This window comes from Oncorhynchus kisutch, linkage group LG2, assembly GCF_002021735.2.
Source record: "Oncorhynchus kisutch isolate 150728-3 linkage group LG2, Okis_V2, whole genome shotgun sequence".
NCBI classification, from domain to species: domain Eukaryota; kingdom Metazoa; phylum Chordata; class Actinopteri; order Salmoniformes; family Salmonidae; genus Oncorhynchus; species Oncorhynchus kisutch.
The window spans coordinates 71,717,837-71,741,801 of NC_034175.2; the positions used below are offsets into that span (position 1 = coordinate 71,717,837).

The 23,965-nt window shown below is 44.4% G+C and overlaps 1 protein-coding gene across 3 annotated transcripts in view; it reads left to right on the forward strand.

Moving 5' to 3' along the window:
* Positions 1 to 23,965, forward strand: part of LOC109870914 (E3 ubiquitin-protein ligase Midline-1) — a 44,542-nt gene that overhangs the window by 14,820 nt on the left and 5,757 nt on the right. For 2 of the 3 annotated variants that reach the window (XM_031801116.1, XM_031801118.1), the window contains exons 3-6: positions 1,694 to 1,759; positions 15,324 to 15,419; positions 17,511 to 17,618; positions 23,787 to 23,935. In XM_031801116.1, coding sequence (XP_031656976.1) covers positions 1,694 to 1,759; positions 15,324 to 15,419; positions 17,511 to 17,618; positions 23,787 to 23,935 — 419 coding nt within the window. The remainder of the gene's footprint in view (positions 1 to 1,693; positions 1,760 to 15,323; positions 15,420 to 17,510; positions 17,619 to 23,786; positions 23,936 to 23,965) is intronic. The other variant, XM_020461620.2, reaches the window with a different exon arrangement.

Here is a 23,965-nt window from a genome sequence, read left to right on the forward strand (position 1 = left end):
CTGTGAAAAGCTCACTATGTGCAATAATTTGTGTCCACTGAGTGGAATAAATGGTGAGATTAAAAATCATATTTGATTCAAATCAAGTAAAAACATTTGGGTATATTAAATAAACAATATTGTGCCTGGAATACCTGACACGTCAGATTCAATATCTGACCATTCTTTTTTAGTTTTGTTGAGATTCACCACACACATTTTCAGAGATGCAAATGAATAATGTGATTGCTAATTGTGTTGTTTTCCAAATGTTGCCTCATCCTAAAAACCTATGTGACATACTGCAGCGTGAAAAAAACCTGTTGTTCCACAATTCACACGGGCATTTTAATATTTAAAATTGAAGTAGGATCCAATATTTCAATAAAATAGTCTCTATTAATATCCTCTGCTAACCAACGAGGAATGTTTCCTCAGACTCATGGGTAAATCAGGAGTCATTGTGGTTGGAAACAGTGTTGCACAAGAGAACAATACAATCAGGTAAACACACAGTTATACGCTATGTGTTATACTGTATCTACTGGCCCTCTTGGCTTACGAAACGTCAACACAAAGCTTATAGTATTAGAAACATGGCAAATGGAATTCCACATTCAGTCAGACTTCCCCACTAATGCAGCTACAGTAAACTCATATGAGGTCTGTTAATATTTCAAAGAGCAAAGAGCTTTGGGAACAAGGAGTGATCACACACCATGACACTTTCTTTTAGCGGCTTAAATATAACATTTTGACACGAAATCACAACCAATAAATAAAGATTGCTTCCAAGGGTTTCAGGTTAAGTTCAACTAACCTCTTTCCCTCCATGTGTCCATATTAATATGGTATCACGAGAGGCTCTTAGCTGGAACACACACAAAAAGGTGGCCACGCATTCTTTGCACTTAAGACTTGAATGAGCTCCTGTCAAAAGCATTGACGTTTTGGGCTTTGTGGGCTAGCATTTCGCCTACGCGCCATGGGACTCGATCATGGCTCCAGAAACCTCATGGGAGCGAATAAGGCTTTATTACCAGGCAGAACCATGCGGCTGTGTATTATAGTTAGCCTTTCACATGGAAATATACCCTCACATCTGACAAGCTCTATCAAGAGACACGGCAAATAGGGATGTGATGTCAGCAGACCTTTAACCCCTATAGATTCTGTTGAACCACATTGTATTGAAATATTTATCAGTAAATTCTTTTTTTTCCTTTTTTTGAAATTTACAATAGCAATATCTATTATCGTTTTTTTGTTGTTGTTGTTTTTTTTTTACAGTTGATTGATAGCCAATTGATGTTTTATTTGAAGGAGTCAGTGTTTAGTCAATGCCTTTAGTAAAGGAGAAGTCAGTGTAATAATGTAATAACGTGTCTAGATGAAGGCTTTCTAGGGATCACATGGATAGCATTGCATGACTTTGAAAAGACCTCAGGACTTTTCATAAATAAATAGAAAATGTTACACTATTTATGCATGAGTCACCAACAGGGATGTTGCATTACATAGTACACACGGACGACTTTTTTTGCTTGACCTTTCACCAAAAACAAAGAGAATGCCAAGCTTGGTCCCAGAATCCCAGTGAAACTGAGATGCCGTAAAGATGCGGTAATCTTATATTGCAACACTATGGCGATCGAGGTCAGAGCATCAACGGTAACCAGTGTTTCCTTTGTTTGATCATGCTGTCATTGTGCAGAGAACTCCAGACTGCTATCTCAGTGAGAGGAGCGAACAGGAGGAAGCAGACCAGGAGATATCTACGGTATCTACAGTATTAATCCAACTCCATATTCAGGGACAGGTCTACTAAGAGTTAACAGCTGTTATTTTCAACGGGGAATAAAACCAGCAGACGAAATAATACCAATAACTTATATCAAGGTAAAATAACATAAAATATATGTTGGACTCTTTTATTCCCCTCTGAAAATAACAGGAGAATATTTTGCACAGGTGCAAATGCTCTGTAAACCTGACCCGTAGAATATAGACCACCACTATGGGTGGCTTCACGGCCTCTATGTGACATCTGCTTTTTTGAGTAACGAGTAATGCCATACAGTATATATACATTATAAAGATAATATATGTACTCTGGAACATAGATTGTAAAATATGAATTTGTTCTTAACTGATTTGCTTAGTTAAATAGGTAAAAGGAAGAGTGGCCGACTTACTGTAGTTGTGGTCAAACTTGAGCTCTGCATTTCTGACATTTCTTGCCAGTTGTAAGATACTCTACCTACTAGTAGGTCACGTTTTTTTCAGGACAAATCCTACGTTATATCTGATTACAACATCCGTGGCCATGTCAACTCTTTCATTCTTCAGATACAAATGAATGAAGTTATTCTGAGCATGACAGTAAATGTCAGAACTAACCAACAAACCCAGAACTGGTGCTCATTACTCTTTATCCCGCTGTCAATACCCTTGTCTTGTGTGGGATTACTCTGTCTGTTTGTCATTCCCCCCTGACCTCTGTGCCAAGGTATTGTCATACTGTGTCCCTGAGTCAGTCTATAGCACTAGAAGGACCATGTTTTAGGGGTTGTTTGTTTTAGTCTACAAGGATTCATTTTTGTGGTTGCAACATTTTCCTTTGTGCTCCCTCGTGCATCTTTCACATGGGGCTATTGTCTTGATTTTTTAAAATATATATTTTTTAAGAGGCTTTATCTTTTACATAAATGACTAGTCACCCTGCTTCACCTTTTTGAATTTAAGCGTTTAAAATATGCAACAGCCAAAGTACAAAATAACCTAAATAAATAATGTTAACAGAGACTTTATGAAAAGACAAAGATATTTAATTTATGTGGAGATGCAGCCATAGACCTCACTGCAAAAAGGTAGCGTTGGTAAATGAATTGCACTTCTGAATTGCAGTCTTGACAAGCTGGACTAGAGTATGCCGATGTTACCCACTGCGAAGCCACATCCTAGCCCTATTCATTTACAACCCAGAAGGAACTGGCTAATGTAGAGGGGACGTAAATCATAGACGTAACAGAAGTATTTAGACACCTGTACATGTCTGAAATGTCTTATGTTAGGCAAAAGAAAAGTGAGAAAGAGAGGGGAGGGGTTAAAAATATTTCTAATTTTAATGATTCTAGAGTTTGAAGGATCAAATCAAATCAAATTGTATTGTATTTGTCACAAGCCCTTAACCAACAATGCTTTAAGAAGTTAAGAAAATAAATAAAAATAAGTGGTAAGTAAAAAACTAGATAAGTAAAAAATAGAAAATAAAAGTAACAAATAATTAAACAGCTGCAGTAAAATAACAAGCGAGGCTTTACACAGGGAGTAACAGTACAGAGTCAATGTGGAGGCTTTACACAGGGAGTAACAGTACAGAGTCAATGTGGAGGCTATATACAGGGAGTAACAGTACAGAGTCAATGTGGAGGCTTTACACAGGGAGTAACAGTACAGAGTCAATGTGGAGGCTTTACACAGGGAGTAACAGTACAGAGTCAATGTGGAGGCTTTACACAGGGAGTAACAGTACAGAGTCAATGTGGAGGCTTTACACAGGGAGTTCCGGTACAGAGTCAATGTGGAGGCTTTACACAGGGAGTAACAGTACAGAGTCAATGTGGAGGCTTTACACAGGGAGTAACAGTACAGAGTCAATGTGGAGGCTTTATACAGGGAGTAACAGTACAGAGTCAATGTGGAGGCTTTACACAGGGAGTAACAGTACAGAGTCAATGTGGAGGCTTTACACAGGGAGTAACAGTACAGAGTCAATGTGGAGGCTTTACACAGGGAGTAACAGTACAGAGTCAATGTGGAGGCTTTACACAGGGAGTTCCGGTACAGAGTCAATGTGGAGGCTTTACACAGGGAGTAACAGTACAGAGTCAATGTGGAGGCTTTACACAGGGAGTAACAGTACAGAGTCAATGTGGAGGCTTTATACAGGGAGTAACAGTACAGAGTCAATGTGGAGGCTTTACACAGGGAGTAACAGTACAGAGTCAATGTGGAGGCTTTACACAGGGAGTAACAGTACAGAGTCAATGTGGAGGCTTTACACAGGGAGTAACAGTACAGAGTCAATGTGGAGGCTTTACACAGGGAGTAACAGTACAGAGTCAATGTGGAGGCTTTACACAGGGAGTAACAGTACAGAGTCAATGTGGAGGCTTTACACAGGGAGTAACAGTACAGAGTCAATGTGGAGGCTTTACACAGGGAGTACCAGTACAGAGTCAATGTGGAGGCTTTACACAGGGAGTAACAGTACAGAGTCAATGTGGAGGCTTTACACAGGGAGTAACAGTACAGAGTCAATGTGGAGGCTTTACACAGGGAGTAACAGTACAGAGTCAATGTGGAGGCTTTACACAGGGAGTAACAGTACAGAGTCAATGTGGAGGCTTTACACAGGGAGTAACAGTACAGAGTCAATGTGGAGGCTTTACACAGGGAGTAACAGTACAGAGTCAATGTGGAGGCTTTACACAGGGAGTAACAGTACAGAGTCAATGTGGAGGCTTTACACAGGGAGTAACAGTACAGAGTCAATGTGGAGGCTATATACAGGGAGTAACAGTACAGAGTCAATGTGGAGGCTTTACACAGGGAGTAACAGTACAGAGTCAATGTGGAGGCTTTACACAGGGAGTAACAGTACAGAGTCAATGTGGAGGCTTTACACAGGGAGTAACAGTACAGAGTCAATGTGGAGGCTTTACACAGGGAGTAACAGTACAGAGTCAATGTGGAGGCTTTACACAGGGAGTAACAGTACAGAGTCAATGTGGAGGCTTTACACAGGGAGTAACAGTACAGAGTCAATGTGGAGGCTATATACAGGGAGTAACAGTACAGAGTCAATGTGGAGGCTTTACACAGGGAGTAACAGTACAGAGTCAATGTGGAGGCTTTACACAGGGAGTAACAGTACAGAGTCAATGTGGAGGCTTTACACAGGGAGTAACAGTACAGAGTCAATGTGGAGGCTATATACAGGGAGTAACAGTACAGAGTCAATGTGGAGGCTTTACACAGGGAGTAACAGTACAGAGTCAATGTGGAGGCTTTACACAGGGAGTAACAGTACAGAGTCAATGTGGAGGCTATATACAGGGAGTAACAGTACAGAGTCAATGTGGAGGCTTTACACAGGGAGTAACAGTACAGAGTCAATGTGGAGGCTTTACACAGGGAGTAACAGTACAGAGTCAATGTGGAGGCTATATACAGGGAGTAACAGTACAGAGTCAATGTGGAGGCTTTACACAGGGAGTAACAGTACAGAGTCAATGTGGAGGCTTTACACAGGGAGTAACAGTACAGAGTCAATGTGGAGGCTATATACAGGGAGTAACAGTACAGAGTCAATGTGGAGGCTTTACACAGGGAGTAACAGTACAGAGTCAATGTGGAGGCTTTACACAGGGAGTAACAGTACAGAGTCAATGTGGAGGCTTTACACAGGGAGTAACAGTACAGAGTCAATGTGCGGGGGCACCGGTTAGCTGAGGTAATATGTACAGTACATGTAGGTAGAGTTAAAGTATCTATGCATAGATAATAAACAGAGAGTAGCAGCAGCGTAAAAGAGGGGTCTGGGTTGCCCTTTGATTAGCGGTTCAGGAGTCTTATGGCTTGGGGGTAGAAGCTGTTAGGAAGCCTTTTGGACCTAGACTTGGCACTCCAGTCCTGCTTGCCGTGCTGTACCAGAGAGAACACTCTCTGACTTGGGTGGCTGGAGTTTTTGACAATTTTTAGGGCCTTCCTCTGACACCTCCTGAAATAGAGGTTCTGGAAGCTTGGTCCCAGTTATGTACTACCCTCTATAGTGCCTTGCGGTCAGTGGCCGAGCAGTTGTCATACCAGGAAGTGAAGCAACCAGTCAGGATGCTCTCGATGGTGCTGGTTCTAGAGTTAGAAGGATCATTATTGGTTCTAGAGTTAGAAGGATCATTATTGGTTCTAGAGTTAGAAGGATCATTATTGGTTCTAGAGTTAGGAGGATCATTATTGGTTCTAGTTAGAAGGATCATTATTGGTTCTAGAGTTAGAAGGATAATTATTGGTTCTAGAGTTAGAAGGATCATTATTGGTTCTTGAGTTAGAAGGATCATTATTGGTTCTAGAGTTAGAAGGATAATTATTGGTTCTAGAGTAAGAAGGATCATTATTGGTTCTAGAGTTAGAAGGATCATTATTGGTTCTAGAGTTAGAAGGATAATTATTGGTTCTAGTGTCAGAATGATAATTATTGGTTCTAGAGTTAGAAGGATCATTATTGGTTCTAGAGTAAGAAGGATCATTATTGGTTCTAGAGTTAAAATGTTCATTATTGTTTCAAGTTAAATTATGAATATTAGTTCTAGAGTTAAAAGGATCATTATTGGTTCTAGAGTTAAAAGGAACATTGTGTTATGGTTCAAGTTCCAAAGGTTCTACATTGTTTCCTCACATTCATCTGACATGTTTTCATCTTCATGACATATTTTTCAAGTTAATTTCCTCTATACTATAATGATACATTATACAACTGTGTGCCTGAACTATAGTACATTGAAATGCTCTTAGTGTTTGGACAGTTCCCTGCGATGGATTTCTATTTTCCTAAATCAATTCAGACATGATGAGAGGAAGGAATAGCTGCTTCCTCTGGATGAGGAATGCTTTTGGTCCCATACCTTTGGTTATGGCTTGCTCAGTCTCTCTTCCTTCCTGACAAAAACCTGACCGGTCAGGTCACTGTCTGTGTTTCGAAACTGTTCTGACAACTTTTCTGTCATTTTACCACCTGATCTCAGGACAGTGTTAGTACTGACTGTCCTGATTGTAAAAAGGCAGATGAAAGCCTGGCATATGACAACAGCAGTCCACTATTTACAGATGTAAGAAACAAAGCAGAACTCTGTAAATATATGACAAAAGAGAGCATTTCTCAGAAAGAGTGTCACACCTTACATTCACATGCAAAACAATGAAATTCACAATTTATGTGACTTGCCAGTGACAACGATTACAGTGCATCAACCCTCAAAAGGCTGAAGGAAGTAACAGAGAAATGGAGTTGGACGAGTGGGTTATATAGTCTGGGCCTGCGGTCTGTCTTTCAGTGTTGGACAGGGAGGTTCTTGGCAGAGCGGGTTATATAGTCTGGGCCTGCGGTCTGTCTTTCAGTATTGGACAGGGAGGTTCTTTGCCGAGTGTGCTATGTAGTCTGGGCCTGTCGTATGTCTTTCAGTGTTGGACAGGGAGGTTCTTGGCCGAGCGGGTTATATAGTCTGGGCCTGCGGTCTGTCTTTCAGTGTTGGACAGGGAGGTTCTTGGGCGAGTGGGTTATATAGTCTGGGCCTGCGGTCTGTCTTTCAGTGTTGGACAGGGAGGTTGTTGGCCGAGTGGGTTATATAGTCTGGGCCTGTCATCTGTCTTTCAGTGTAGACAGGGAGGTTCTTGGCAGAGTGGGTTATATAGTCTGGGCCTGTCATCTGTCTTTCAGTGTAGACAGGGAGGTTCTTGGCAGAGTGGGTTATATAGTCTGGGCCTGTCGTCTGTCTTTCAGTGTGGACAGGGAGGTTCTGGGGCCTGCCGTCTGTCTTTCAGTGTTGGACAGGGAGGTTCTTGGCAGAGCGGGTTATATAGTCTGGGCCTGCTGTCTGTCTTTCAGTGTGGACAGGGAGGTTCTGGGGCCTGCCGTCTGTCTTTCAGTGTGGACAGGGAGGTTCTGGGGCCTGCCGTCTGTCTTTCAGTGTGGACAGGGAGGTTCTGGGCAGAGTGGGTTATATAGTCTGGGCCTGTCGTCTGTCTTTCAGTGTTGGGCAGGGAGGTTCTTCAGGGATCCAAACACTTTCAAATGAATGGCACAGGACCAAATCATCTCTGAGAGGAAGTGGATGCTTTATCTCCTGGTGGGAGTTGAAATGCCAACTGGCATGCCACCCTAACTGTCAAACGTTTATGGAAGAGAGACAGGCTAGACGGGTAGATACCCTTTTTACATAAAAGCAATGTTATTTTGACCTGGCATAACCAACCATAACTATTCCCTTTATGACTCCTTATGTCATCACATTCCGTTTTCTTCACCAAGTCAATTATTTCAAGTGCATTATACAACTTGACGTGCAAACATATTACTAGACATACTGCTGTATAAAATAAATGTATTTTTCAGCCGATTGAATGATCATAGTTAGTCCATTTAAAATGAATGAACTGTATTGCAGCGTTTATCATGGAGTTATTGGTTGTTTCTGTGCGGCTGCATCAGCTGTTCTCCAGCCAGGGCTCTATGGATCTCCAGGCACCTTCCATCCATCCATCCACGGCTGTTCTCCAGCCAGGGCTCTATGGATCTCCAGGCACCTTCCATCCATCCATCCACGGCTGTTCTCCAGCCAGGGCTCTATGGATCTCCAGGCACCTTCCATCCATCCATCCACGGCTGTTCTCCAGCCAGGGCTCTATGGATCTCCAGGCACCTTCCATCCATCCATCCACGGCTGTTCTCCAGCCAGGGCTCTATGGATCTCCAGGCACCTTCCATCCATCCATCCACGGCTGTTCTCCAGCCAGGGCTCTATGGATCTCCAGGCACCTTCCATCCATCCATCCACGGCTGTTCTCCAGCCAGGGCTCTATGGATCTCCAGGCACCTTCCATCCATCCATCCACGGCTGTTCTCCAGCCAGGGCTCTATGGATCTCCAGGCACCTTCCATCCATCCATCCACGGCTGTTCTCCAGCCAGGGCTCTATGGATCTCCAGGCACCTTCCATCCATCCATCCATGGCTGTTCTCCAGCCAGGGCTCTATGGATCTCCAGGCACCTTCCATCCATCCATCCACGGCTGTTCTCCAGCCAGGGCTCTATGGATCTCCAGGCACCTTCCATCCATCCATCCACGGCAGGCAGCACAAAGTTATTATAATTGCTTTCATCACCTCTGCTTTGATATAAATAAATAATTTTGGTGAGAGCAGTTTAATAAAAATAAATAACAAAAAGACTATTTCTGTGCACGCTGACGGCTGACGCACAGAGCCTAATGAAATGGCAATGTGAAAAGGCCGACCTGAGAGAGCTTCCCAACTTTAGCTAAACAGTGACTTCACAGACACATTCAGTTCTCCAAAGTTCTCTGTTTACTAAATTCTTCCATTTTTTTCATCATACTGTACTGTACAGTGTATTTTTTTCCTCATCAATCTAAACACAATATCCCATAATGAAAAAGCAAAAACAAGGTTTTTAGAAATGTTTACAAATGTACAAATAATAAAAAAAACTGAAATATTAAATTAACATAAGTATTCAGACCCTTTACTCAGTACTTTGTTGAAGCACCTTTGTCAGCGATTACAGCCTTGAGTCTTCTTGGGTATGACGCTATAAGCTTGACACACCTGTATTTGGGGAGTTTCTCCCATTCCTCTCTGCAGATCGTTTCAACGTCTGTAAGGTTGGATGGGGAGCATCGCTACATAGCTATTTCCAGGTCTCTCCAGAGATGTTCGAACAGGTACATGTCCGGGCTCTGGATGGGCCACTCAAGGACATTTAGCGACTTGTCCCGAAGCCACTCCTGCGTTGTCTTGGCTGTGTGCTTAGGGTCATTGTCCTGTTGGAAGGTCGCCCCAGTCTGAGATCTTAAGCGCTCTGGAGCAGGTTCATCGCTCTGTTCATCTTTCCCTTGATTATGACTAGACTCCCAGTTCCTGCCGCTGAAAAACATCCCCACAGCATGATGCTGCCACCACCATGCTTCACCGTAGGGATGGTGCCAGGTTTCCTTTAGATGTGACGCTTGGCATTCAGGCCAAAGAGTTCAGTCTTGGGTCCATCAGACCAGAGAATGTATTTTCTCATGGTCTGAGAGTCCTTTAGGTGCCTTTTGGCAAACTCCAAGTGGGCTGTCATGTGCCTTTTACTGAGGAGTGGCTTCCGTCTGGCCAATCTACTATAAAGGCCAGATTGGTGGAGTGCTTCAGATGGTTGTCCTTCTGGAAGGTTCTCCCATCTCCCAGACCAAGGCCCTTCTACCCTGATTGATCAGTTTGGCCGGGCGGTCAGCTTTAGGAAGAGTCATGGTGGTTCCAAACTTCTTCCATTTAAGAATGACGGAGGCCACTGTGTTCTTGGGGACCTTCAACGCTGCAGAAATATTTTGGTACAATTCTCCAGATTTGTGCCTCGATACAATCCTGTCTCAGAGCTCTACTGACAATTCCTTCGACCTCATGGCTTGATTTTTGCTCTGACATGCACTGTCAACTGTGGGACCTTATATAGAAAGGTAGTGTGCATTTCTAAAACATGTCCAATCAATTGAATTTACCACAGGTGGACTCCAATCAAGTTGTAGAAACATCTCAAGGATGATCAATGGAAATAGGAATGCGTCTGAGGTCAATTTCGAGTCTCATAAGCAAAGGGTCTGAATATTTATGTAAATAAGGTATTTCTGTATTTTTTTTTCTAAAGCCTGTTTTCACTTTGTCATTATGTGGTATTGTGATGTCATTATGTGGTATTGTGATGTCATTATGTGGTATTGTGTGTGTATATTGATGAGGAATTGTTTTAATTTCATCAATTTTAGAATAAGGCTGTAAAGTAACAAAATGTGGAAAAAGGGAAGGGGTCTGAATACTTTCCGAATGCACTGTATATGTCACAATTACTTTATGCCGTTGCAACACGAAGGGCTTGTACTTAATATGATAAAACCAAGGGGAAAAAATGACTTCAACATATAGGCCTAAGGATTTGAACAAGCAGTTGATTTAAATTCTTTGTTTTGTTGAGCAAAGTGTTCTGGCATTAACAGTCCATTCAGGGAAGTAAGCCCATGATGCCATCTTCTGGAGCGTAATCCCAATATTAAGTCCATCCAGGATTATATAACCATTAACGAATAACCCTTTCAGACATCAAACCAACGTCCTTGTATTCTCCTTATGCCTCACTGCATAACCCTTTTTTTAAATTATTTTTATTTTACCAGGCAAGTCAGTTAAGAACAAATTCTTATTTTCAATGACGGCCTAGGAACAGTGGGTTAACTGCCTGTTCAGGGGCAGAACGAGAGATTTGTACCTTGTCAGCTCAGGGATTTGAACTTGCAACCTTCCGGTTACTAGTCCAACGCTCTAACCACTAGGCTACCCTGCCACCCCTTGTGGAAAGACCAAGATATCCTTCAATATTCAAATTCAAACTAGAGCTGGACCTATTATGATTTTTCAACGCCGATACCGATACTGATTATTGGAGGACCAAAAGAAAATGTATTTGTAATAATGACAATTACAACAATACTGAATGAACACTTATTTTAACTTAAAATAATACATCAATAAAATCAATTTAGACTCAAATAAATAATGAAACATGTTCAATTTGGTTTAAATAATGCAAAAACAAAGTGTTGGAGAAGAAAGTAAAAGTGCAATATGTGCCATGTAAGAAAGCTAACATGTAAATCGTGTAAAACAATGTTTCACTCTTGAATGTCGATCTCTGTAGTACCATACATATAGTGAACGGTGCCCAGACGAGACCACTTTTCCTGAGCCAGTCGAAATCAAGCATTATCATGGACATATCCAAGTAAATGCCAATAGCAAAAACGCTTTTTTTTTTAAACATGAAAAAATTGAAATGCAGCTAGTCTACTGTCATTCCAGGTTCAATGTTTGACGTGGCTTGAGTTAGGCTAGCGAGATAGCTAGCTACAAGAAAGTTATCCAGCCTGCATAGCAACCATTTTGTTTAGAATGGGTGACCAGTCTTTTTGCATAGCAACTGTGCAAAAATAATTAAAGACCAAATTAACTAACAACCAGATTTTCTGGTGTAAAAATGTAAAAGTATGAATTTGACTTATCAAAATAAACGTTTTAATGAAAATATGTCATTTCATTGTTATTTAAATATTTTGGTAACCGTTTTATAATGGTGGACCTCAACAACGTTTGACGGTGAATGAGGGGTCCCGGAACATACAGTGAAAGGTTGGGAACCGCTTCTATAGACTATAGCCATGGATGTACCATGCAGATATGCCATAATTAGTCAAGTTTTGAGAGAGTTGGATCTGAGTCACCATTGGGTGATTAATGCATGAATGGTTTAGTTGCCTGGAGCTCGATAAAATACGTATCGCCAATGTTCACCGCTATACTACGCTTGAAATTGAAAGATCATTACCGATTGGGCCGGAACGAATGGTTTAGTTGCCTGGAGCTCGATAAAATACGTATCGCCAATGTTCACCGCTATACTACGCTTGAAATTGAAAGATCATTACCGATTGGGCCGGAACATGAAGTCTCCACTCACGTCGGAACATTGCATTTAAATGTATATCGTGCTGTAGAGCAGGTCTTCAGTGTTAAGAATTTAATTTACACACAAAGGCACACCACACACATGGACACATCTCCTAACACACGCAAACTACACACACGTACATTGTAAAATTGCTATATTGCTGCATTGTGTATTTTGTGTTGTAGATATATAGTGGTAGAGTAGCGGTGTAATAATGTGTTGTATTGTAGATATATAGTGGTAGAGTAGTGGTGTAATAATGTGTTGTATTGTAGATATGTAGTGGTAGAGTAGTGGTGTAATAATGTGTTGTATTGTAGATATATAGTGGTAGAGTAGTGGTGTAATAATGTATTGTATTGTAGATATGTAGTGGTAGAGTAGTGGTGTAATAATGTATTGTATTGTAGATATATAGTGGTGTAATAATGTGTTGTATTGTAGATATATAGTGGTGTAATAATGTGTTGTATTGTAGATATATAGTGGTAGAGTAGTGACGTAATAATGTGTTGTATTGTAGATATGTAGTGGTAGAGTAGTGGTGTAATAATGTGTTGTATTGTAGATATATAGTGGTGTAATAATGTATTGTAGATATGTAGTGGTAGAGTAGTGGTGTAATAATGTATTGTAGATATATAGTGGTAGAGTAGTGGTGTAATAATGTATTGTATTGTAGATATATAGTGGTAGAGTAGTGGTGTAATAATGTATTGTATTGTAGATATATAGTGGTAGAGTAGTGGTGTAATAATGTATTGTATTGTAGATATATAGTGGTAGAGTAGTGGTGTAATAATGTATTGTATTGTAGATATATAGTGGTAGAGTAGTGGTGTAATAATGTATTGTACTGTAGATATATAGTGGTAGAGTAGTGGTGTAATAATGTGTTGTATTATATATAGTGGTAGAGTAGTGGTGTAATAATGTATTGTAGATATATAGTGGTAGAGTAGTGGTGTAATAATGTGTTGTATTATATATAGTGGTAGAGTAGTGGTGTAATAATGTATTGTAGATATATAGTGGTAGAGTAGTGGTGTAATAATGTATTATAGATATGTAGTGGTAGAGTAGTGGTGTAATAATGTGTTGTATTGTAGATATATAGTGGTAGAGTAGTGGTGTAATAATGTATTGTAGATATATAGTGGTAGAGTAGTGGTGTAATAATGTATTATAGATATATAGTGGTAGAGTAGTGGTGTAATAATGTGTTGTATTGTAGATATATAGTGGTAGAGTAGTGGTGTAATAATGTGATGTAGATATATAGTGGTGTAATAATGTATTGTAGATATATAGTGGTAGAGTAGTGGTGTAATAATGTGTTGTATTATAGATATATAGTGGTGTAATAATGTGTTGTATTGTAGATATATAGTGGTAGAGTAGTAGTGTAATAATGTATTGTATTGTAGATATATAGTGGTAGAGTCGTGATGTAATAATGTGTTGTAGATATATAGTGGTAGAGTAGTGGTGTAATAATGTATTGTATTGTAGATATATAGTGGTAGAGTCATGGTGTAATAATGTATTGTATTGTAGATATGTAGTGGTAGAGTAGTGGTGTAATAATGTATTGTATTGTAGATATATAGTGGTAGAGTAGTGGTGTAATAATGTATTGTATTGTAGATATATAGTGGTAGAGTAGTGGTGTAATAATGTGTTGTATTGTAGATATATAGTGGTAGAGTAGTGGTGTAATAATGTATTGTATTGTAGATATATAGTGGTAGAGTAGTGGTGTAATAATGTATTGTATTGTAGATATATAGTGGTAGAGTAGTGGTGTATTAATGTATTGTATTGTAGATATGTAGTGGTAGAGTCGTGGTGTAATAATGTCTCTGTTATGTTTTGTATGTAATTGCCTTAATCTTCTTTTGGACCCCAGGAACAGTAGATGCTGGCTTGGCAGCTGCTAATGGGGATCTGTAATAAAATACCAAGAAATAATTGAGCCCTAGGATACATCTCTGGCAAACGCTCTGCTTGTCCCTCTCAGCTTTGGCAGCTCAGTGAGCAGGCTGGATGATGGGAGCTCTGGCACTGGGGCTAGCTCCGAGGTGACTGACTGACTGACTGACTGACTGACTGACTGACTGACTGACTGACTGACTGACTGACTGACTGACTGACTGACAGACTGACTGACTGAATGACTGAATGACTGAATGACAGACTGACAGACTGACTGACTGAATGACTGACTGACTGACAGACAGACAGACAGACAGACAGACAGACAGACAGACAGACAGACAGACAGACAGACAGACAGACAGACAGACAGACAGACAGACAGACTGACAGACAGACAGACAGACTGACTGAATGACTGACTGACTGACTGACTGACTGACTGACTGACAGACAGACAGACTGACTGACTGAATGACTGACAGACTGACTGACTGACTGACTGACTGACAGACTGACTGAATGACTGGCTGAATGACTGACTGACTGACTGACTGACAGACAGACAGACTGACTGACAGTCATTCAGTCAGACTGACAGACAGACAGACTGACTGACTGATTGACTGACTGAATGACTGACTGACTGACAGACTGACAGACTGACTGACTGACAGACAGACAGACAGACAGACAGACAGACAGACAGACAGACAGACAGACAGACAGACAGACAGACAGACAGACAGACAGACAGACAGACAGACAGACTGAATGAATGAATGACTGACAGACAGACTGACTGACTGACTGATTAACTGAATGACTGACTGACTGACTGACTGACTGAATGACTGACTGACAGACACACCAAATGGGACACAACCAGACCCTATGAAGGGACTGTCTGTTAGTGTATCGTCCTTTTCCAGTGCACAGCCATGATTGTGATTATGATTTTTCCTCCCCTTCTTTCCACATTTAGTTAAACGTTGACATTTTGCTAGAGGAATATTTTCAGCCTACAGACTCTTTCTGTTGTTCATATTTTTTCTATTCTTTTTTTCCCCCACAGCAAACCTTGGACTCCAACCTCAGCAATCTGATTAAGAGGAACAACGAGTTGGAAACTCTGATGGGCAAGTTGATCCAGATCTGCCAACATGTGGAGGTAAGTAAGGATGTTTATCTGTTTCCATATTAGGCTATTTGATACAGCTCTCAGTTTCAGTGGCATTTCTATTGTTTGACAGGTTAAGCTTTTTTGATTTCTTACTTGTATTGCAAATATTAGGTGTCAGATAAGACACATTTTACAGTGGTTGCTGACATACAGTAGATAGAAAAATCTTTGGTTTACAAAATCTTTGGGGTTTAAAAAAGTTTTCGGTTAAAAAATCTTTGGTTAAAAACATCTTTGGTCAAAAAAATATTTTGTTAAAAAAATCTTTGGGGTGTAGGAAAGAGATGTAGGAGAGAGATGTAGGAGAGAGATGAAGGAGAGAGATGAAGGAGAGAGATGTAGGAGAGAGAGAGTAGAGAGATGAAGGAGAGAGATTTAGGAGAGAGATTTAGGAGAGAGATGTAGGAGAGAGATGTAGGAGAGAGAGAGAAGAGAGATGAAGGAGAGAGATTTAGGAGAGAGATTTAGGAGAGAGATGTAGGAGAGAGATGTAGGAGAGAGAGAGGAGAGAGATGAAGGAGAGAGATTTAGGAGAGAGATTTAGGAGAGAGAGATGTAGGAGAGAGATGTAGGAGAGAGATGTAGGAGAGAGATGTAGGAGAGAGAGATGTAGGAGAGAGAGATGTAGGAGAGATGTAGGAGAGAGATGTAGGAGAGGGATGTAGGAGAGAGAGAGGAGAGAGATGAAGGAGAAAGATTTAGGAGAGAGATGTAGGAGAGAGATGTAGGAGAGAGAGAGGAGAGAGATTTAGGAGAGAGATTTAGGAGAGAGATTTAGGAGAGAGATGTAGGAGAGAGAGATGTAGGAGAGAGATGTAGGAGAGAGAGATGTAGGAGAGAGATGTAGGAGAGAGAGATGTAGGAGAGAGAGATGTAGGAGAGAGAGATGTAGGAGAGATGTAGGAGAGAGAGAGGAGAGAGATGAAGGAGAAAGATTTAGGAGAGATATGTAGGAGAGAGAGATGTAGGAGAGAGATGTAGAAGAGAGATGTAGGAGAGAGATGTAGGAGAGAGATGTAGTTGAGAGATGTAGGAGAGAGATGTAGTTGAGAGATGTAGGAGAGAGATATAGGAGAGAGATGTAGGAGAGAGATGTAGGAAAGAGAGATGTAGGAGAGAGACCACGCCCAATTTTTCAGTTTTTGATTTGCTCAAAAAGTTTGAAATATCCAATAAATGTCGTTCCACTTCATGATTGTGTCCCACTTGTTGTTGATTCTTCACAAAAAAATTCAGTTTTATATCTTTATGTTTGAAGCCTGAAATGTGGCAAAAGGTCGCAAAGTTCAAGGGGGGCGAATAATTTCGCAAGGCACTGTATATGAGCCAGAGGGGCTTTGTTACAGTCTATGAGAATTATCTAATAAATTGTACTCCTGTGGCCTAACTCAGGGTCACCCAAGGTGTTTCTTGGTAGTCTTAAACAAATCTACTTTGAAACAAAAGTCAACATCTCACACACCTGGTTATGGACTTCAGAAAAGAAGAGACCTGTACCATGTCAGATATAGAGTTTAAATGTATTACATGTTGAGTTTGCATCCCAATATTACACGTTGTATACATCACAGAATACTTCTAAAATAAGAATAAAAACATTTGACATAGAAACACCAGATTTTATGGGAGAAAAAAAAAAAAAGATTTCATGACATTCAACCCATGAAGCCACCAGAGTGCATTGTGGTAATTTGACTGCAGGAAAGGGCTACAACAATTCCTGTCTGTATAACAACTGGCAGTGACTGGGAGTCCCATAGGGCGGAGCACAATTGACCCAGCGTCGCCCGGGTTAGGCCAGGATAGGCCGTCATTGCAAATAAGAATTTGTTCTTAACTGACTTGCCTAGTTAACTGACTTGCCTAGTTAACTGACTTGCCTAGTTAACTGAATTGCCTAGTTAACTGACTTGCCTAGTTAACTGACTTGCCTAGTTAACTGACTTGCCTAGTTAACTGACTTGCCTAGTTAAATAAAGGTTACATTTAAAAAAATACAAATGTCTGTAAAATGTTTTATCCTGTCAATGCCAAACATAAAGTATTAGATTGATATCCCTGTCCTGATCTGTTTCCAAGGGGAATGCATCCAGACAAGAGAACAAGCTCCTGGAAGAGTGTGACCTCCTGATGGACGTGGTACAGCAGAGAAGACAGATCATAGCCACCAAGATAAACGAGGGCAAGGTAATACTCCATACTGCCCTCTTCCTCCCCTGTAGATGTTTGCAACTATCAACAACAGCTACAACTCAAAACTTGCAAGTAGACATTGCAGCCCTTATGGCAAAAACACCTCACTACATTACAGTGACAATGTAATCAGTCACAAGGCAATGTTCTGATTCCACCTTGTTGTGACGGATGGCAACGTTCTGATTCCACCTTGTTGTGATTGATGGCGACGTTCTGATTCCACCTTGTTGTGACGGATGCAACGTTCTGATTCCACCTTGTTGTGACGGATGGCAACGTTCTGATTCCACCTTGTTGTGACGGATGGCAACGTTCTGATTCCACCTTGTTGTGACGGATGGCAACGTTCTGATTCCACCTTGTTGTGATTGATGGCGACGTTCTGATTCCACCTTGTTGTGACGGATGCAACGTTCTGATTCCACCTTGTTGTGACGGATGGCAACGTTCTGATTCCACCTTGTTGTGACGGATGGCAACGTTCTGATTCCACCTTGTTGTGACGGATGGCAACGTTCTGATTCCACCTTGTTGTGATTGATGGCAACGTTCTGATTCCACCTTGTTGTGACGGATGGCAACGTTCTGATTCCACCTTGTTGTGATTGATGACAATTTTCTGATTCCACCTTGTTGTGATTGATGGCAATGTTCTGATTCCACCTTGTTGTGACGGGTGGCAACATTCTGATTCCACCTTGTTGTGACGGATGGCAACGTTCTGATTCCACCTTGTTGTGATTGATGGCAATGTTCTGATTCCACCTTGTTGTGATTGATGGCAACGTTCTGATTCCACCTTGTTGTGATTGATGGCAACGTTCTGATTCCACCTTGTTGTGACGGATGGCAACGTTCTGATTCCACCTTGTTGTGATTGATGACAATTTTCTGATTCCACCTTGTTGTGATTGATGGCAATGTTCTGATTCCACCTTGTTGTGACGGATGGCAACGTTCTGATTCCACCTTGTTGTGACGGATGGCAACGTTCTGATTCCACCTTGTTGTGATTGATGGCAACGTTCTGATTCCACCTTGTTGTGACTGATGCCTTAACCGACATCCACGTCTTGGGTTGCAGAACTGCAGAAGGACAGATTTTTACCTTATCAGCTTGGGGGGTTCGATCCAGCAACCTTTTGGTTACTAACCTTCTGTAAAGGCTGAGGATGAATGTTGTTACCGTGCCGTCCGTCTCTGCTAGACATGGACAGCATTCACTGACTGTGTTATTTTATTTACCCTTTACTTAGCCTTTTATTTAACGAGTCAAATCAGTTAAGAACAATTTACAATGGACTACCTACCCCGTCCCAACCCTAACCCGGACAACGCTGGGCCAATTGCTCGCCGCCTTATGGGACTCCCAATCACAGTCGGTTGTGATACAGCCTGGAATGGAACCAGGGTCTGTAGTGACGCCCTGTAGCAGTGAGATGCAATGCCTCAGATCGCTGCGCCACTCGGGAGCCCCAGTGCCACTGCAGTGTACCTCAAGAGGCAAACATAAGCAAGAGTCTGCTTGCTTCTTTAATGGAATGTATGACAAACATAATTTACTCTGGAATTCCTATTTGATGAAAATCAGTGTTGTCAGGTCATCGCTATGTGACTGCTCTAACTAGAGGAGATTTGTTTTGTGTGTGCTATACAGTATTGTATTCTGTAGTATCCCAGCTCACTGGTAGTAATGGAGGAGACATTGCACAGTATTTATGCATCTGAAACAAATCCACTCTGCTCCTTGAGTGGTTTCCCTTCCTTTCCTCCCATTAAGTGTCATTAGAGAGTGCTCTGGGGGGGGGGGGGGGGGGGGGGGGGGATGCCGCTGGCATGCTGTGCCATGTTCAGTGTCAGAGCCACATCAGACCTGTTTCCTGTGATCTGGCCCCTCTGAGGAACACTGCTTCCTTCCTCGCCCCGTGCCTCGTTTCAAAGTCAGGAGGCTGCTCTCTGCTCTCTGCTCCCTGCTCTCTGTTCTCCCCTCTCTGCTCTCTCCTCTTTACTCTCTCCTCTCTGCTCTCTCCTCTGCTCTCTCCTCTGCTCTCCCCTCTCTTTTCCCTGATCTCTCCTCTTTGCTCTCTCCTCTCTGCTCTCTCCTCTTTGCTCTCCCCTCTCTGCTCTCTCCTCTTTGCTCTCTCCTCTCTGCTCTCTCCTTCCTGCTCTCTCCATTCTGCTCTCTCCTCTCTTTTCCCTGATCGCTCCTCTGCTCTCTCCTCTGCTCTCTCCTCTGCTCTCTCCCCTGCTCTCTCCCCTGCTCTCTCCTCTGCTCTCCCCTCTCTGCTCTCTCTCCTGCTCTCTCCTCTGCTCTCCCCTCTCTGCTCCCTGCTCTCTGCTCCCTGCTCTCTCCTCTGCTCTCTCCTCTCTGCTGCCTGCTCTCTCGTCTCCCCTCTCTCCTCTCCCCTCTCCCTCTCTGCTCTCTCCTCTGCTCTCTCCTCTCTGCTCCCTGCTCTCTCCTCTGCTCTCCCCTCTCTCCTCTCCCCTCTCCCCTCTCTGCTCTCTCCTCTGCTCTCTCCTCTCTGCTCCCTGCTCTCTCCTCTGCTCTCTCCTCTGCTCTCTCCTCTGCTCTCCCCTCTCTGCTCCCTGCTCTCTCCTCTGCTCTCTCCTCTCTGCTGCCTGCTCTCTCGTCTCCCCTCTCTCCTCTCCCCTCTCCCCTCTCTGCTCCCTGCTCTCTCCTCTGCTCTCCCCTCTCTGCTCTCTCCTTCCTGCTTTCTCCTTTCTGCTCTTTCCTCTCCTTTCCCTGATCTCTCCTCTCCTTTCCCTGATCTCTCCTCTCTGCTCTCTCCTCTGCTCCCTGCTCTCTCCTCTGCTCTCCCCTGCTCTCCCCTGCTCTCTCCTCTGCTCTCCCATCTATGCTCCCTGCTCTCTCCTCTGCTCTCCCCTGCTCTCCCCTGCTCTCTCCTCTGCTCTCCCCTCTCTGCTCCCTGCTCTCTCCTCTGCTCTCCCCTCTCTGCTCTCTCCCCTGCTCTCTCCTCTGCTCTCCTCGCTGTTCTCTCCTCTGCCCTTCCTCGCCTCTCTGCTCCCTGCTCTCTGTTCTCCCCTCTCTGCTCTCTCCTCTTTACTCTCTCCTCTCTGCTCTCTCCTCTGCTCTCTCCTCTGCTCTCCCCTCTCTTTTCCCTGATCTCTCCTCTTTGCTCTCTCCTCTCTGCTCTCTCCTCTTTGCTCTCCCCTCTCTGCTCTCTCCTCTTTGCTCTCTCCTCTCTGCTCTCTCCTTCCTGCTCTCTCCATTCTGCTCTCTCCTCTCTTTTCCCTGATCGCTCCTCTGCTCTCTCCTCTGCTCTCTCCTCTGCTCTCTCCCCTGCTCTCTCCCCTGCTCTCTCCTCTGCTCTCCCCTCTCTGCTCTCTCTCCTGCTCTCTCCTCTGCTCTCCCCTCTCTGCTCCCTGCTCTCTGCTCCCTGCTCTCTCCTCTGCTCTCTCCTCTCTGCTGCCTGCTCTCTCGTCTCCCCTCTCTCCTCTCCCCTCTCCCCTCTCTGCTCTCTCCTCTGCTCTCTCCTCTCTGCTCCCTGCTCTCTCCTCTGCTCTCCCCTCTCTCCTCTCCCCTCTCCCCTCTCTGCTCTCTCCTCTGCTCTCTCCTCTCTGCTCCCTGCTCTCTCCTCTGCTCTCTCCTCTGCTCTCTCCTCTGCTCTCCCCTCTCTGCTCCCTGCTCTCTCCTCTGCTCTCTCCTCTCTGCTGCCTGCTCTCTCGTCTCCCCTCTCTCCTCTCCCCTCTCCCCTCTCTGCTCCCTGCTCTCTCCTCTGCTCTCCCCTCTCTGCTCTCTCCTTCCTGCTTTCTCCTTTCTGCTCTTTCCTCTCCTTTCCCTGATCTCTCCTCTCCTTTCCCTGATCTCTCCTCTCTGCTCTCTCCTCTGCTCCCTGCTCTCTCCTCTGCTCTCCCCTGCTCTCCCCTGCTCTCTCCTCTGCTCTCCCATCTATGCTCCCTGCTCTCTCCTCTGCTCTCCCCTGCTCTCCCCTGCTCTCTCCTCTGCTCTCCCCTCTCTGCTCCCTGCTCTCTCCTCTGCTCTCCCCTCTCTGCTCTCTCCCCTGCTCTCTCCTCTGCTCTCCTCGCTGTTCTCTCCTCTGCCCTTCCTCGCCCCGTGCCTCGTTTCAAAGTCAGGAGGCTGCTCTCTGCTCTCTGCTCCCTGCTCTCTGTTCTCCCCTCTCTGCTCTCTCCTCTTTACTCTCTCCTCTCTGCTCTCTCCTCTGCTCTCTCCTCTGCTCTCCCCTCTCTTTTCCCTGATCTCTCCTCTTTGCTCTCTCCTCTCTGCTCTCTCCTCTTTGCTCTCCCCTCTCTGCTCTCTCCTCTTTGCTCTCTCCTCTCTGCTCTCTCCTTCCTGCTCTCTCCATTCTGCTCTCTCCTCTCTTTTCCCTGATCGCTCCTCTGCTCTCTCCTCTGCTCTCTCCTCTGCTCTCTCCCCTGCTCTCTCCCCTGCTCTCTCCTCTGCTCTCCCCTCTCTGCTCTCTCTCCTGCTCTCTCCTCTGCTCTCCCCTCTCTGCTCCCTGCTCTCTGCTCCCTGCTCTCTCCTCTGCTCTCTCCTCTCTGCTGCCTGCTCTCTCGTCTCCCCTCTCTCCTCTCCCCTCTCCCCTCTCTGCTCTCTCCTCTGCTCTCTCCTCTCTGCTCCCTGCTCTCTCCTCTGCTCTCCCCTCTCTCCTCTCCCCTCTCCCCTCTCTGCTCTCTCCTCTGCTCTCTCCTCTCTGCTCCCTGCTCTCTCCTCTGCTCTCTCCTCTGCTCTCTCCTCTGCTCTCCCCTCTCTGCTCCCTGCTCTCTCCTCTGCTCTCTCCTCTCTGCTGCCTGCTCTCTCGTCTCCCCTCTCTCCTCTCCTCTCTCCTCTCCCCTCTCTGCTCCCTGCTCTCTCCTCTGCTCTCCCCTCTCTGCTCTCTCCTTCCTGCTTTCTCCTTTCTGCTCTTTCCTCTCCTTTCCCTGATCTCTCCTCTCCTTTCCCTGATCTCTCCTCTCTGCTCTCTCCTCTGCTCCCTGCTCTCTCCTCTGCTCTCCCCTGCTCTCCCCTGCTCTCTCCTCTGCTCTCCCATCTCTGCTCCCTGCTCTCTCCTCTGCTCTCCCCTGCTCTCCCCTGCTCTCTCCTCTGCTCTCCCCTCTCTGCTCCCTGCTCTCTCCTCTGCTCTCCCCTCTCTGCTCTCTCCCCTGCTCTCTCCTCTGCTCGCTGTTCTCTCCTCTGCTCTCTCCTCTCTGCTTCCTGCTCTCTCCTCTCTGCTGCCTGCTGTCTCGTCTCCCCTCTCTCCTCTCTCCTCTCCTCTCTCCTCTCTCCTCTGCTCTCCCCTGCTCTCTCCTCTCTGCTCCCCCCTCTCTGCTCCCTGCTCTCTCCTCTGCTCTCTCCTCTCTGCTCTCTCCTCTGCTCTCTCCTCTGCTCTCCCCTCTCTGCTCTCTCCTCTGCTCTCTCCTCTGCTCTCCCCTCTCTGCTCCCTGCTCTCTCCTCTGCTCTCTCCTCTCTGCTTCCTGCTCTCTCCTCTCTGCTGCCTGCTCTCTCATCTCCCCTCTCTCCTCTCCTCTCTCCTCTCTCCTATCTGCTTCCTGCTCTCTCCTCTCGGCTTCCTGCTCTCTCCTCTCTGCTGCCTGCTCTCTCCTCTCCCCTCTCTCATCTCCTCTCCTCTCTCCTCTCTGCTCCCTGCTCTCTCTTCTCTGCTTCCTCCTCTCCCCTCTCTCAACTCCTCTCCTCTCTCCTCTCACCTATCCCCTCTCTGCTCTCTGCTCTCCCCTCTCTCATCTCCTCTCCTCTCTGCTCTCACCTATCCCCTCTCTGCTCTCTGCTTCCTGCTCTCCCCTCTCTGCTCCACCCTCTCTGCTCTCCCCTCTCTCCTCTCTGCTCCCTGACAATGGACAGAGGGGGTAAGCAGGCACGTTCCGTTACCATGGGGATGTTTTGGATAATGTAGATACTCCTCATTCCATCCTCAAAGTTGATCACTTGGCTGCTTGGCTAATCATGATGGTCGAAGCAAAATTTATTCGATAAAAACACGCAAAGCATGTTTTTTGAATTAGAGAAAAATGGTGACATGATTATGTACAATTGAATGACCTCTCGATTGTGAACTTTTGAATAAAGAACTGTCAACTCAATTGAACCTGCTGTAGTACAGACGTTTTTGAAGCCGCAGTAGCAGCAGTCTATTGGTCTGTCCCCTGCACCGGGGTATTCTATAATCCATTGTTTCCTCTCAGGCTATCCGTCTGCGAAAGCTAGCCCAGCAGATCGCCACCTGCAAGCAGATCATCGAGAGATCGTCATCCCTCATCACTCAGGCAGATCACACCCTGAGGGAGGGAGACCACGCCCGCTTCCTGCAGACAGCCAAAAGCATCTGCGAGAGGTGAGCTATCAAGTCAATTGGTTTTTGTGA